The sequence below is a fragment of the Salvia hispanica genome, chromosome 6 (assembly GCF_023119035.1).
Source record: "Salvia hispanica cultivar TCC Black 2014 chromosome 6, UniMelb_Shisp_WGS_1.0, whole genome shotgun sequence".
In the NCBI taxonomy this organism is placed as follows: Eukaryota; Viridiplantae; Streptophyta; class Magnoliopsida; order Lamiales; family Lamiaceae; genus Salvia; species Salvia hispanica.
The window spans coordinates 29,612,810-29,627,690 of record NC_062970.1 but is presented as its reverse complement, the minus strand read 5'-3'; the positions used below and the strand labels follow the sequence as shown (position 1 = coordinate 29,627,690).

The following is a 14,881-nucleotide window of genomic DNA, read 5'->3' as shown; positions in this document are numbered from 1 at the left end:
AGATCGATGAAGACGCACCCGCACTGGCAAGTGAGGGGAAGGAGAGCCACGATTTTCACAAGGACAGCCCTAGACCCAGAGAAGTTCATGCTCAAGATGACCTCCGGGAAGGAGATTTAGAGGGATCTTTACCTCGAGGAGCTGATCCATTTTTCCTAGATCCAGAGCCTGAGTTAGAAAGTAAGGAAGTGAGCAGGAAAATTGACGAAACCCCAGCTAGGAGTTCCACAAACGCGGTGAAGCGGGCGAAGCCGTTTCCATACCCGAGGGGTAGCAAAGAAAAAGAAGGAAGATACAGAGGACCTCATGGAAATTTTCAGCAAGCTGGAAATCAACCTGCCCTTCTTGCAAGCCCTGAAAATGCCTGCCTTTAGCAAGTTCATCAAGGAATTCATAGCTGGGAAGACAAAGCCAGACGGGAAGATTGTGATCGGGGAAAACGTATCTGCTGTGATACAAAAGAGAAGGATGCCTTCAAAATGCACAGACCCAGATATGCTCACATCACCCATTTCTCTAGGGGACATCAGAGTCGAGCATGCCATGTGTGATTTAGGGGCGTCTATAAATGTTTTACCACTTTCAATTTACAAGAAACTGACAGGAGTTAGGATGGTCGCTACTAAGGTGGTAATCCAGTTAGCAGATAGAACTTGCATCTGTCTTGAAGGTGTGTTAGAAAATGTCATAGTTAAGGTGCATGATTTTCTATATCCTGCTGATTTCTATGTGATCAAAATGAATGATAATGAGTCTGCTGAGTCTAGTGGCGTGCTTTTAGGGAGACCATTCTTGCGCACTGCTAAGACCATTATCGATGTCTTTGATGGAACGATTTGCATGGACTATAATGGGGAAAAATATACATTTAGCATAGATGAGGGAATGAAAAGGCCATTAGATGTTGAAAATTTGTATGCTATAGATGTTATTAACCCCTTGGTCCAAGAATATTTTGAGAAGGAATTGATACAGTAACAAATTGACAACTCGGAGTTGAGCTATTTAATCGACCGAGAAGTGGTAGGGTGGTGTGCAGCAATGAACACAATGGAATTGACAGATGGGGAACTAGTAAAAGCCATCATGGAGTTTTGCAAAAATCCCAAGTCAGCTAGGTCAAGGGGATCAGCACATGTGGCCAGTCTGGAGAATTCTCCTGGGTCTGGGAAGGAGACATTACCTGATATTGCAGAGAAAAATCCCTTGCCCCAGGAGATGAACGACACCAAGAAGGAACTGAAGACACTTCCACCAGGTCTCAAGTATGCTTACTTGGAAGAGGATGAGGCATTCCCAGTAATAGTCAACAGTAACTTGACCAAGGAGCAGGAGAAGGAATTATTGGAAGTAATCAAGCGGAACAAGAAAGCAATAGGATGGACCCTCTCCGATTTAGTAGGAATCAGCCATGATCTCTGCATGCATCACATCCGGTTAGAGGAAGGTGTGAAGGCTCACCGAGACGCACAACGGAAGCTGAATCCGAACATGCGGGAGGAAGTTCTGAAGGAGGTATTGAAATTGCTCTCTCTAGGGATCATCTACTCCATCCCGGATAGTGAGTGGGTCAGTCATGTCCATATGGTGCCCAAAAAGTCTGGAATACAGGTTGTCAAGAAAGAAAAGAACGAGTTGGTGCCCACTAGGCTGGTGACTGGGTGGAGGATGTGCATCGACTACAGGAAGTTGAATGAGGCCACGAAGAAGGATCACTTCCATTTACCCTTCATTGACCAGATGTTAGAAAGGTTAGCTGGCAAACAGTATTTTTGTTTCCTTGATGGATACAGTGGCTATTTCCAGATCTACGTAAACCCAGAAGATCAAGGGAAGACCACATTCACATGCCCTTTCGGTACCTATGCATACCGAAGAATGCCGTTTGGGTTGTGTAACGCACCAGGAACGTTCCAGCGGTGTATGATGAGTATTTTTTCGGACTTGCTTGAGGTGTGCATTGAGATATTCATGGATGATTTTACCGTATACGGGAATTCATTCGACGCTTGCTTGGCCAGCCTTGACCTAGTATTGAAAAGATGCCAAGAGAAGCACCTGGTTTTGAATTTCGAAAAATGCCACTTCATGGTGACTGAAGGTATTGTCCTAGGTCACGTGGTTTCTGAAAGAGGGATACAGGTGGACAAGGCGAAGGTGGATGTGATATCAAAATTACCTTACCCCACAAACCAAAAGGAAGTTAGAGGCTTCTTGGGTCACGCAGGATTTTATAGGAGGTTTATCAGAGATTTCGCAAAAATCGCGCAACCGCTCACCCATCTGTTGCACAATGATGTGGAATTCGTCTTTGATGAGGGATGCAAGCAGGCTTTTCAAATGCTTAAGGACAAACTCGTGTCAGCACCAATAATCAGGGCGCCAGACTGGAATTACCCTTTTGAAATAATGTGCGACGCTAGTGATTTTGTTGTGGGAGCTGTCCTAGGTCAAAGGATAGATGGGAAAAGTTATGTGATCTTCTATGCATCCAAGACTCTAAATCAAGCTCAGAAGAACTATGATACCACGGAGAAGGAAATGTTGGCTGTCGTGTACTCATTCGAGAAATTCCGACCCTATCTGCTTGGGTCGAGGGTTATAGTTTTCACAGATCACGCAGCAATAAAGTACTTACTGGCGAAGAAGGAGTCTAAGCCAAGGTTAATCCGTTGGGTGTTGCTTTTGCAAGAGTTTGATTGGGAAGTGAGAGACAAAAGAGGAACAGAGAATAGAGTAGCCGATCACTTGAGCAGAATTTTTCAAGGGGAAACGGAAGAGGCCATACCCGATGCCTTCCCTGAAGAGCATTTGTATTATCTAGGGGAATTCCCTAGACCGATCAGTTGGGAGGCAGTTTTGGCATTAACCGGTCTAGGAGAATCCGACAAGGGGAAGCGAACACTAAACGCAGAACCATGGTTCGCTGATTTGGCAAACTACTTGGTCACGGGAGAGGTGCCAAGTTCAGAAGAAGTTTCCCGGGCCCAGAAGATGAAAATTAAAAGTGAAGCCAAATATTACTTCTGGGATGATCCGTACCTATGGAAGATGTGCTCAGATCAGGTGATCAGACGATGCATTCCCGAATGGGAACAAAGAGATGTGCTGAATCATTGCCACACTTTGGCGTGTGGAGGTCACTTTGGACCAAGGAAGACAGCAAGGAAAGTATTGGATAGTGGGTTCTACTGGCCGACGCTTAATAAAGATGCTTTCGAGTTTTGTCAGTGTTGCGAGAGGTGCCAACAGACAGGGGGAATTTCAAGGAGGGACGAGATGCCCCAAGTCCCGGTAATTGTCTGTGAAATTTTCGACGTATGGGGGATGGACTTCATGGGACCGTTTCCATCATCTTATGGGAACACATATATATTGGTCGCAGTGGACTATGTGTCTAAATGGATAGAAGCCAAGGCCACCACGACGTGTGAATCAAAGGAGGTAGCCAAGTTTTTGAAGGCCAATATCTTCAACAGATACGGAGTTCCTCGAGCCATTGTCTCGGACCAGGGAACACATTTTTGTAATCGCACCATCGAGGCTCTGATGAGGAAATATGGTGTGCACCATAGAGTATCTACCCCTTACCACCCTCAGTCTAATGGCCAAGCAGAAATTTCTAATCGAGAAATCAAGGCAATACTGGAGAAGACAGTTAATCCATCAAGGAAAGACTGGAGTAAGAGGCTCGGTGATGCATTATGGGCCTACAAGACTGCTTTCAAGACTCCTATCGGAATGTCGCCTTATAGGCTGGTGTTTGGAAAAATGTGCCACCTGCCCGTGGGTATAGAGCACAAGGCGTACTGGGCAGTAAAAGAGATGAGTATGAAGCCTTCGGCTTGTGAAGAAGAAAGAAAGTTAAAGTTACAAGAGTTGGAGGAACTGAGGCTGGAGTCTTATGAGTCTGCTATGTGGTATAAGGAAAGGACAAAGTTATGGCATGACAAGAATCTCCGGGTCAAGGAACTCCATGTGGGACAGAAGGTGCTCCTTTTCCAATCCCGGCTCAAGCTGATGCCAGGAAAGTTGAAGTCTAAGTGGATCGGTCCATATACCATTGTCGGCCTCCGCGCGAATGGAGCTGTAGAGATCCAGGGAAGTGCCTCTAACTCTGTCTCTTTCCTTGTTAATGGTCATAGAGTGAAAGTCTATAGGGATAATTCTGAGTTGTGTGTAGTGGAGGAAGTGCCACTACGCGCACTCCCTATTATCACCTAGTCAGACAAGGAAGTATTCTCGATGAATTCCTGGGTCAGGTAAATGTGGTTACATTTTTTTTTAATATATACACTGAACCAGGGAATCTCGGGAATACTCAAAAGGAATGTGTAAATAGTTTAATTGCGTTTTGAAAAATCAAGCTAAAATTCAAGGAAAAAAAAAAAAAAAAAGAAAATCTAAATCTTCCAAAAATATTTTCGAAGCACCCGATTCCTTAGGAAAAACGTTTGTCTTGTATTTTATCCTCGACCTAGGAGTCTGGCGTCTTCAATTTCTTTTTTTTTAAGTGTAAAGTCGTGGTCAGGGAAATCAGCTAGGGAAGGAGAGTCTAGAGAAGGAGTTTTAGGAGGGATGGAGATAATTTGAATTTCAAATTGGCCGATATTTATGGGAGGTGTACGGTTGCTTACATCACGCCTGCAACCGCACCATCTTTTCACCAAAAAGGCCAACCGGCAGTTTCTCTCTCCAATAATCCCAAACGACGAACCGCGTTTTCTCTCCCTTCTCTCTACTTTGTTTCTCTCTCAAGAAATACACACCCTAACCCGATTTCTACCAAGTTTTCTTTTCATTTCAGATTCACAGCGATGGATCCAACCCATGCCACAAGAAATTCGCAGCCGGAGGCGTACGACGCGGTTCTCCTGGCAGAATTGACGCAAAAATTGGGGAGCGTCGAGAAAGCGAAGGAGGTTTACACCCTATTCTCAGCCAGCCTGATGAAGTCCGCAGCTGCCACACCACCGCCGACGATCCCTGTTGATTCGGCGGCCCAACCCGCAGTTCCCCACGACGAGAGGCCTCAAGCTTCAACTAGCGTACCGAACTCTGGTTTTCAACAGGCGGAAACCGCTCCAAGCACAAGTCCACTGGAAGCGGACAAGAGGGAGGCGATAGGTGAACTGGCGGCAGATGGTGGGCGGAGTGATGGGGAAACCCCTATGGAGACCGGGGATGAAACCCCGAAGGATTTTAGGGGAATGACCCCTGAACCAATGGAGGAGGGGGCAACCCCAAGTGATGTCAGGGGGGAAACCCCAGTTTATATTGAGGGGGGGACCCCAATGGGGATGATACGGAGGAAACCCCGAAAGAGCATTTGGAGGAGACAAACCCCGATACTACTGGAGTACTAGAGCCCGTCGAGGAAGGGCAACATTTGATTGTGGATCTTATGGATGACCAGGAAGAAGACGAACCCCGGGTGGACGAGAGAGCAAAGAGGCGAAGGGCCAGGAGGAGTCTACTAAACGAAGTAGATGACTTGGTCTATTATGAGAAAGAGGAGTTCCCTGCCCGATGGATAGAAGCTGACGAGGCGGAGGATCGCCGCCTGGCCAAGGAAAGGATGAGGAAAGGAAAGGCAGCTGCGACCCAGTCAAAGCGGTCAAGGAAAACTTCCTCCGTCAAGGAGGTTGAGGAGCCACTTTCCCCATTGACCGAAGTTCCCTCTACCGAGGAACAAGCCGAGCCTACTCCTGGGACCGATTCCGAACCTGGAGAATCTGATGAAGAGTTTAACTATGAGCGCCCGAAGGTTTGGGTAACTAGGGAGTTGCTAGAGTCAATGAGACGCTTTGATGATCAGAAAAGGGTAGCCACATACAAGGAGAGATGTAGCGCAGGGAAGATGGCGAAATCAGGCAAGCAGTACAACCCCAAGGAGCTTAAGATGATTGCATGCGATGAGGAGTTCCGCGCGTGTATCTACGCGATCGGATTCGAGTGGTTATTGAAGCACAGCCAGGCAAAGGTGCCGGTGGACTTAGCTCGGGAGTTTTTCTCAACGTTCCGACTCAAGAACACTTCTGACCTCGACGCGGACTCCATCACATTCAGGCTTTTCAATGAAGAAGATGAGATGAGCATCAGGGAGTGGTCCTTGAGGATGGGGTTGTTTTCCAGGGCTGATGATGACGAAGGCATCTGGAATGAGAGGATGGTCGGCGTACCAAAGAACACACCAGGTTTTAAAGTGCAGGCAGCATGGGAGCTGGTCACCCACTCTAATGCGGGGACGTTCAAATCCAGCTACTCCAATGCCTCCCACATTGAAGACCGCATCCTCCGATTCGCCCAGACATTTATTAGCTACAATCTGATGGGAATGGCGAACTCAGATCTGACAACCACTGACCTCTACTTCACTTGGTGTATGGCGAAAGGTGTGAAGGTGCATCTCGGCTACTGGTTGGCTCAAGCATGCCATCAAATAACAAGCAACCCCGATCGACATATGTACACATGTCATCTCCTCGGCACTTACCTCCAACGGAACATTAACATGAAGATAGTCAAAACCGCTCCTCTGGTCGTGATGTGTGAGCCCCCGGAGACCTTCAGCGTTGAATATTTCTTCAACAAAGGGCTGCTCCAGGCACACGGCAAGGAAACCTTCTTCTACAAGGTAGGAGATAAGGTGAAGACGGAGTCGGAGACTGTGGAGGCTGTGCCAGTGAGGAGGTCGAGGAGTTGAGAAAGGAAATGCAAGTGATGAGGAAGGAGATGGTGAAAGAACTCGGTGGGATGCGGAAAGAATTAAGCGGGACCCTGGAGGAGATCAAGGCGCTACGGGGGAACATTGCAGACTTAGCAATGAAGTCCTCCAAGCAGAATGAGCGGATAGAAGAAGCCGTGGAGTTGATGATGACGATGTCAAAATGGGTGGAGAAGACACTCTCCTTGACCCAGCAGAAGGTGCTTCCTGGATCCAGCAGTGAGGTTAAACAACCCGACCAGGGCAGTTCCTCCATTCACCCGCTCAAGCCAGTGGTCACCCCATCCGCGTCCAAGCCAGTGTTAGTCCCATCCAAATCAAAATCCCTGGCGTTAAAGAAACCAGTGTCCGATCAGCAAGAGAAGGAAGAAGAAGAGCCGGAGCTGCCGGCGAAGAAGAAAGTGAAGATGACCCGACCCGGAATCCCACCCTAGTCTGGCTCTCGAGGGGGCCAGACCCATAAGTGAAATGCCCCCATGACCATGTAACTTTTATTTTCTGTATTAGCATAATCTTTGTTTTTTTTTATGTCTGTGTTATTATCTGTGTCTCTGTTAATATTTGCTTTATGTGTTTACCTTCTCTCACTTAGCCCAATGCTTGGTCTAAGTGTGAGAAGTTTGTGTTTCTTGTTTTACTGTTGTCTTCTCCCACTTAGCCCGATGCTCGGTCTAAGTGTGAGAAGTTTTATTTGGTTATTTTGTTTGTTGTGTGTTGAATTGACTACCCTGTTTCCCCCCTTCACGACGATGGCTTGGGGACAAGCTTGAGTGAAGTGGGAGGGGGAGAGGAGTCAATGCGTGTATTTGTTTAGCATGTTAAGAGTCGTTAAGTTTTGGTTTTATTTATGTCGCATGAGTTGGTGAATATAATACGACATGATCTCCTTAGTGAGAGTAATTGAAGATAAGATGTATTTCAACTTAGAAGTCTTTTCCTTTAATAAGCCGATGTCAATCTGGATGACGTAAGAATGATAGAAGATGCCTTAGCTGACTTAATTGTGAATCCCCACTATAAAAGCGAGTTATAAACCTAAAACAATTTTGAGCTAACACATGTAAATGGGGCCGCCACTGAATGCTTAGGGAGAAGAATCATGAAGGAGAAAAAATAGGGGAATTGGGTTATGAAGGTATAAGTTGGACGAAGTCCAGGTAAAGGAGTTATAAGCTGGATGAAATCCAGAGGAAAAAAAAAAAAAAAGAGAGAAGAAGAAAATGGAGGAATAAGCTGGACAAAGTCCAGAGGGAAAAAAAATGAATGAAAAAAAGAGGAGGTATAAGCTGGACGAAGTCCAGGGGAAATATGTCTAAGGGCAGGAAGCAATAGTAACCTGACCCAGGAGAAAATAGGGGGAACGAAGTGTAGAAAGGAGAAAACTCTCATAACCCGACGCTTCAGTGGTATGGCAATAACTTATGAGAGATTCGGTCCTAACATCCCTGTGAGGAATGAGTGATCGAGTGAATCCAACAATTGGGGAAGTAAAGGCTATCTTGACGAACTGACAGATTGACTAGGTAGAAAAAGGGAAGGGGCCAATTTGGAGAAGTGCAACCTGTTGGATTGACCTTAATCTTGTGGGGACGGTTGCCTAAAAGTTGAAGCTAGTTCATGCATATGTGTTATGTGTTTTTCTTTAAGTGTTTGTTATTTGTGCGTCAGTTGTGTCTAGGTCTAGGAGTCTGTGTTAAGTTAGAGTCTAGAGAGTCGGTCAGGGGATAACCATGCGTTGAAATTCGCCTTATTCTTTTTCTTGTCTTTATACTTGAGGACAAGTATGGTTTAAGTGTGAGCAGTTTGATAAGGCTAATTTTATGCATCGGTTATGTGATGAAAAGTCACCATTTACTGGGTCTAACACAAATTTTAAGCCAGGTGTGTGAAGGAATTCGCCAGGTCCAGGAAGAACTGAAGGCAATGGACCAGCGAAGGAAAGAGGCGGAAAGTGAGCAGAATCAAGAAGAAAATGGCTAGACGAAGGGAGTCCAAAGCTGAGGGCAAAGAAGACTATATTCACAAGAGAGCCCCTGTTGGACCCACTTCCACGCCTATATAAAGAGGAGCATGCAACACATGAAAAAAGGATTTTTTAGCTCTCAGCTCACACACACACTCACACACTTGGGAAAATGGGGATTCTGGGGTAGTTAGAGGTTTCATCTTCGAGAAATTCTGTGGCAACACCGTCCTCAAGGAGGGCGCAGATACAATCGTTTACTTTTCAGTTTTTTTTGCTTTTTGATTTCCATCGAACTTCATCGTTTTCGAAGTCGATTGCTCGCTGCTACTTATCGTTTATCTATGAAGTTTATTTTATGTCATGATGGTGTTGAATTGTGTTGATTTACGTTGATTCTATGTTTGAAGAATTTTGTTTCGGAGGTTGATGTTATTATCTGTTTTGGATGTTTCTGTGCTTGATCTGGGAAATATGTTGTTGATCTGTGGTTGTTGTTGTTGATCTGTGGTGAATCGGTGAATCTGTAGTTATGGAGATGGTTTTTATCGGAGTTTGTTTTGGATGCTTAGATCCGGAGTGGATTTAGCATCCGAAGTGTGGATCTGAACAGGGGAAACTAAATTGTGCATGGATTTTGAATTTTCTGCTTCCTTTTTACTTTACTTCGTCTAGTAGCCGTAGATTTGCCTTAGTTTTAATTGTCCTTCGGTTTTGTTGCTTTTAATTCCATCTGCGTCGTTTCGATTTACGTTCTCGCTCTGTTTTTACTGCTTGTTTCATGCCAAATGTTGTAGAAGATGATGTCGTTGTTAGTTAGTACTTTAGTTAGTTATTCCGCAGCCTTTCAACCGTACTCTACTTTTTCAGAAAATGGTCCCCACCTTCAGATGTTTTCCCAGGTCTGGTAATTTAGGAAATAGTTCTGCCTAGATCTAGTTGTTAGAGTAGTAAATTTTAATTACCAAGTCTAGTGTAAGTTCCTCAACCCAAAGTTGCGTGGCAGCAACCATACCACCCAAAACCCCTTTAACGCATATTTTCGCATCTATCCTCGTGGGATCGATCCCTACTTCCCTATACTATTTCTAGTATACGTGGTTGAGGGTTCTGAAGAGATATTCTGTGTGTCCAATGACCGAGATCTTCCGACGTTCTGTGAGTTCCTAGACCCCGCGATCTAGTGGACTTTCTGGACTAAGGAAGCTTGATATTCCTTATTGTGCACGCAGTCTTCAAAACATTCCCAGACTCTTCAAGGTTCTCTATCAGTGAACCTGCCAAAAAGTTGTCACTACCATCAATAGCCGGAACATGGACTTGATGCATGGGAATGAATGAAACTGTCGAGCTCGGTAAGAATTTGCTGTCTGAGATGCAAATGTGGTTCGTGAGGTTTGTTGAGAAGTCCCTTGATGCTGGTTTTCGCGTATTCGGCAAGTCTGCTACTGGTAGTAGTGGAGGTATCGACTATGGCCCTATGGCCACGATTTTGTCTCAGCTAAAACGAGTCAACGACTGGTTGGACCGTGTCGTCTCAAAAAGGAACATGGTGCTGATGGACAAGGCGGAGCGCTTGAAGGAAAAGATTTATAGGGCGGGGAAGAAGGAGACGGAGGGAAATGAGAAATCCGCAGAGTGAAAGGGGAAATCCACAGAGAGAAAGGGTGGTAGGCATGTAATTTCCCCCAAAAAGGAGAATGTTAATGTGAATGTTCCAGCAAATTGCGGAGATGATACCTCTAATGGTAGTAGAGTTGGATCGGATAAGGTTTCGCAAAGGTTTTCATCGCCGGGGTCGCTGAAGTAGAGATCGGTATCATCAGCTGGGAGGAAAGCTGTGGTGGCGGAGAGGGATCCATCACCGGAGGCCAAATCAGGGATGAGGTCCTCCTCACCCGCTCCGTCGAAATGTGTGGTCCCGAGCCTCGTGGCAAAGGAGGAAAATAGGAGGACGTCGAAGGAGCCTACGATGATCGTGCCATCTAGATACCGGCAGTGGATCGGATAAGGTCTCCCAAAGGTTTTCGTCACTAGGGTCGCTGAAGCTGAGATCAGTATTAGTAGCTGGGGGGAAAGCTGTGGTAGCGGGGAGGGGTCCATCGCCGACGGCCAAATCAGGGAAGACGTCATTGTCGCCCGCGATAATAGTGCCATCTAGGTACCGGCAGCCATCACCGACTGCTGGGTGGCGGCAGGCAAGCCCGATTGTGGCGAGGAGGATGTCGTTGTCTCGGGCTCGATGGCTCTATGGCGGGCTTAGGGCATCACCGGCAGTGGACTCCTCGGGGAGGAAGAAGATAGCTAATATAGCTGCTGGAATTTCAAAAGTTTCTGAGCTTGTTGGGAATGGGAGACCTCCTAGTAGGAAAAATTGGGATGATAGACCAGCATCGGGCGGCATCGGCGGCTCTTCTGAACATAAGGAAAAGAAATCGGCTATGAGCAAAATCGATCTCCAGGCTTTCTGAGGACACAGGTTCAGTTCTTTCATTTTGGCCTCATGAAAGTTCTTGCACTTTTGTTGAATGAGCTTTGTATTTAGATGAATTGTATGAACTTGTTGCCATCTAAAAGTGTGGTGGTGCTTTTCCTTTGCAGGCTGCTATATCGAGGCGTCTAAGCGATGAGAAATCTGAGAGTCCGAAGGAGAAACCAAATGGCGCGGCGCCAGTGATCACCATACATGAAAAGAAATGGACTGATGGCAGTGTTTCTCTTGATGCGGTTACTTCAGGTCTTGCTAAACCTGGGAAGGTATATAAATATATGATATTTAGTAATACTATTATTATTATTTTTGTTCCTTTATGTTATTCAGAATAGAAAAAATGAATCTGTTTGTGTGTTCTTGGATCAGGATGCTATGCAGAGGACAAGAATTGCTTCAACTTGCAGCATGTTTTCTGATCTAGTGTCAATGTCAAAGCCTGAGAATCCTCTGCCTACTATCGACCGATTCATGTCCATTTACGAGTATGCCCTGAAATCAACATCAGATGTTGAGTCGATTTTCGGTAGCCACAGTTCGTCAAGAAGTACAGATTTTACAACTGAAAAGCAACCAAAACCCAACAAGCTTTGGGTGGAAGCTGCTTTGGCCACGAACCTTGAGGTTTTCTCCTTCCTCACAAATGAAGAATTTGATGGCTTATCAAAAGGGGAGCAAAGTTCAACGAAGAGGCTCTCTATCAGTGAACCTGCCAAAAAGTTGTCACTACCATCAGCAGTCGGAACATGGACTCGATGGATGGGAATGAATTAAACTATCGAGCTCGGTAAGAATTTGTTGTCTGAGATGCAAATGTGGTTTGTGAGGTTTGTTGAGAAGTCCCTTGATGCTGGTTTTCGCGTATTCGGCAAGTCTGCTACTGGCAGTAGTGGAGGTCTCGACTGTGGCCCTATGGCCACGATTTTGTCTCAGCTAAAACGAGTCAACGACTGGTTGGACCGTGTCGTCTCGAAAAGGAACGGGGTGTTGATGGACAAGGTGGAACGCTTGAAGGAAAAGATGTATGTGTTTGTCATGTCATTCCAGTAGCCTCTTCAACTTGCTGATGTGTTTGTGATACTGCTATCAAGTTTAACATCTCATTTAACTGATCAATCGTGTTCTTTGCAAATATGAGTTCTGTTTCAGAATTTCCAATACTGAATATTATTGATGATGCTAAATTCTTCTCAATTTTATAAAAAATGAGCTCTGATAGTTTCGCTGGCTGATACTGATCAGAACAATATCCCTTATAAGCATAACTATATCCCAAAAAGATAGCTCCAATAGACCTAAAAGCAAGTTTATGCTGATTATATGGTCTAGTGAGTGGCTAGCAGAGAAAACCAAAGACTCTCAAATGTGTATAGTCTAGTTTCTATGAATGCAACTTCTCAAAGGGTGAAATATTTTTTATGGTCTTGTAAGGCATTAGGTTGATAAGGTAAACAGCCGTAAGGAAAGCATCATCCCAAACTTTAGGAGGAAGAGATTGACTTTACAAAAATAAAATTGGTTTGGTTATACTTTTTGTAAGTAGGAGAACTCTATAAAATAAGGTAGGAAAATGTAAGACGCACCAGAGAATAATATCGTATTGCACGACACTGCTATAGCCGAGGCCTTCATTTTGTGAAGGAGTATATAATTTTCCTTTTCCAGAACACTTCCACCAAAGTTCTTAAACCATTCAATCTCTTCAATTCTTCTCCCTTCCCCTTTCCACCTCTCTACAAAATGGCCTCTCTAACCCCCGGAATCCTCCTCAAGCTCCTCCAGTCGATGAATTCCAACTCCAAGTCACCCGCGACCACCGCAGCCCTCTCCTCCAGGACATCGGCATCCTCCCCGCTCTCTCCGCCGCCGATTCCCTCTGGCCCACAACGGATTCTACTTCCAGTTGTCTGACTCCCTCGATTCAACCTACGTCTCTCTCTCCGGCCTCCGACAACCACCGCTATCGTCGTTCGCCGCCTCTTCCGAGGAGAAGGTCCCGCGGTCTTGCCGGCGGCGCGGACGAGCCCACGCTCGTATTCGCGTCGCCGGATGATCACGCCCTAGCTCCCACTCGATCGGCGATTAGTGCTTGGAGATCGCCGGATCTGGTGGTCATGCCGGCGGCGCACACGAGGCCACTCTCGCCCGTGCATCGCCGGTCGATCACCTTTCGTACTCCCACTCGCACGACAACCCTAGATTGAATCGCATGTCACGCGATTCATCCTGGCGCAAGCGCCGACGAATCGCACGTGTCGTCCGTTCCAATAATTTGAGTTTTTTGTTTCGATAGTTCTTGAGTTCATCATGCATAAAAATATAACAACTAAAAACAAGAACATGCTTCGAAAACAATAACGCATGCATACATGAATTTCGTGAAATTTAAATTCAAATAATCAGAGCCAAAGACTGGCTCTGATACCAATTGAAGGGGTTGGCAGTGGAAGCGCTCACATAAATCAATTACATAATAATTCAGATCTATTTAGCTGATTATTTAGACAAAATCTATTCGTGTAATTATCACATGTATCATGCTCATAACTCAAATAATAACATGCTTTAAATTAATTGAAACCAAAAACATGCTTTTCTAAGGTTCAGCCATTATACCTTGATGATTCTCCAAAGAATCGAAGATAGCTAGCACCTTCTCCACGTGAAGAACTTTAGTACAAAAGCACGGATCTTCTGACTGGTTCCTGGACCGTGAACTGATATCAGGGTGGGCTGATCTCACCAGCGCACTAGGACTTAAATAGAGAAGACAGAAATCCTTTCCCACGGAGGAGAAAAATTCGACCTCTACTAGGAGTAGGGGGGCTGAAAATTTTGAGAGAAAAACAAGTGTATTTTCTGTCTCCTTTATTCTCCTATTTATAATAAGTCACATATTGGGCCCAGACAGGGATCTATGGAAGGCTTTGGATATGGGCTCCTCTAATTAGCTTTTTACTAATTAAATTAAACCCAATTTAATATAAGCTTAAAATTGGAATATTACGAGCAGCCACTACAGAAGTAATACTGCACTCCCCATCCAAATCCGAAATTATAAGTACTTCGGGTTTCCAATACTTTATATTTATTTCCGCGCTTAAGATAGAAACATCCATTAATTAATTATTGTCTGCTATGGACTTAATTAATTAATATCTTATTTATTCCAAGAGGACTCAGCAAGAAAATCTTATTTATTATTCATAGAGTAATTAAACTCTAACTAGCTAGGTTCCGAATAATAAAACCTTATTTCAACCTTCTCTTGAGGATGTTATCAAACGAGACTCACCTCGCGCACGATTCAACATAATCGCAATCCTAGCACCACTAGATATTAATCACCACTACCCAATATACCAGGCTTATTGGGTTGCGAAAAACCCGCACCATTTGGTAAGTCAAAGTAGTGCATAATCAATACCGTATGCTCAATGCTAACGCACATTGATTGAGAAATAATTTACGAGACCTCGTCTTTCAAGTAGATAGCATAAAGACTGTCTCGTTGTTAGATCCATTCAAGATTATACCACACCAACGTCATCTTATTTCAGTACAGGCTTAGAAATAATCGGACCGACATTGCAACCTTTCACGATAGGTAGTCTCTAAGCCTATCTAGGTTGTGATATTATTCTTTTTCTTTGTTTAGAACCGACCGTGTTACCTTAAAGTGAACGACGCCCACAACCGG

The 14,881-nt window shown here is 45.0% G+C and overlaps 1 protein-coding gene across 1 annotated transcript; it reads left to right on the top strand.

The window, feature by feature from the left end:
* The first annotated feature begins 10,023 nt into the window (after window positions 1–10,023).
* LOC125195092 lies at window positions 10,024–11,955 on the top strand. Its single transcript, XM_048093291.1, has 4 exons — window positions 10,024–10,328; window positions 10,690–11,152; window positions 11,292–11,447; window positions 11,551–11,955. The coding sequence occupies exons 1-4, from the start codon at window positions 10,024–10,026 to the stop codon at window positions 11,953–11,955; spliced, it is 1,329 nt and encodes a 442-aa protein (XP_047949248.1).
* Window positions 11,956–14,881: the final 2,926 nt, after the last annotated feature.

Bases quoted from the DNA above. Each gene is read 5' to 3' on its own strand.
- LOC125195092 (XM_048093291.1), top strand. From the start codon at position 10,024: ATGAATGAAACTGTCGAGCTCGGTAAGAATTTGCTGTCTGAGATGCAA. The intron at 11,153-11,291 runs GCTTTCTGAGGA...TTTCCTTTGCAG, and splicing joins TGAGCAAAATCGATCTCCAG to GCTGCTATATCGAGGCGTCT. The intron at 11,448-11,550 runs GTATATAAATAT...TTCTTGGATCAG, and splicing joins GTCTTGCTAAACCTGGGAAG to GATGCTATGCAGAGGACAAG.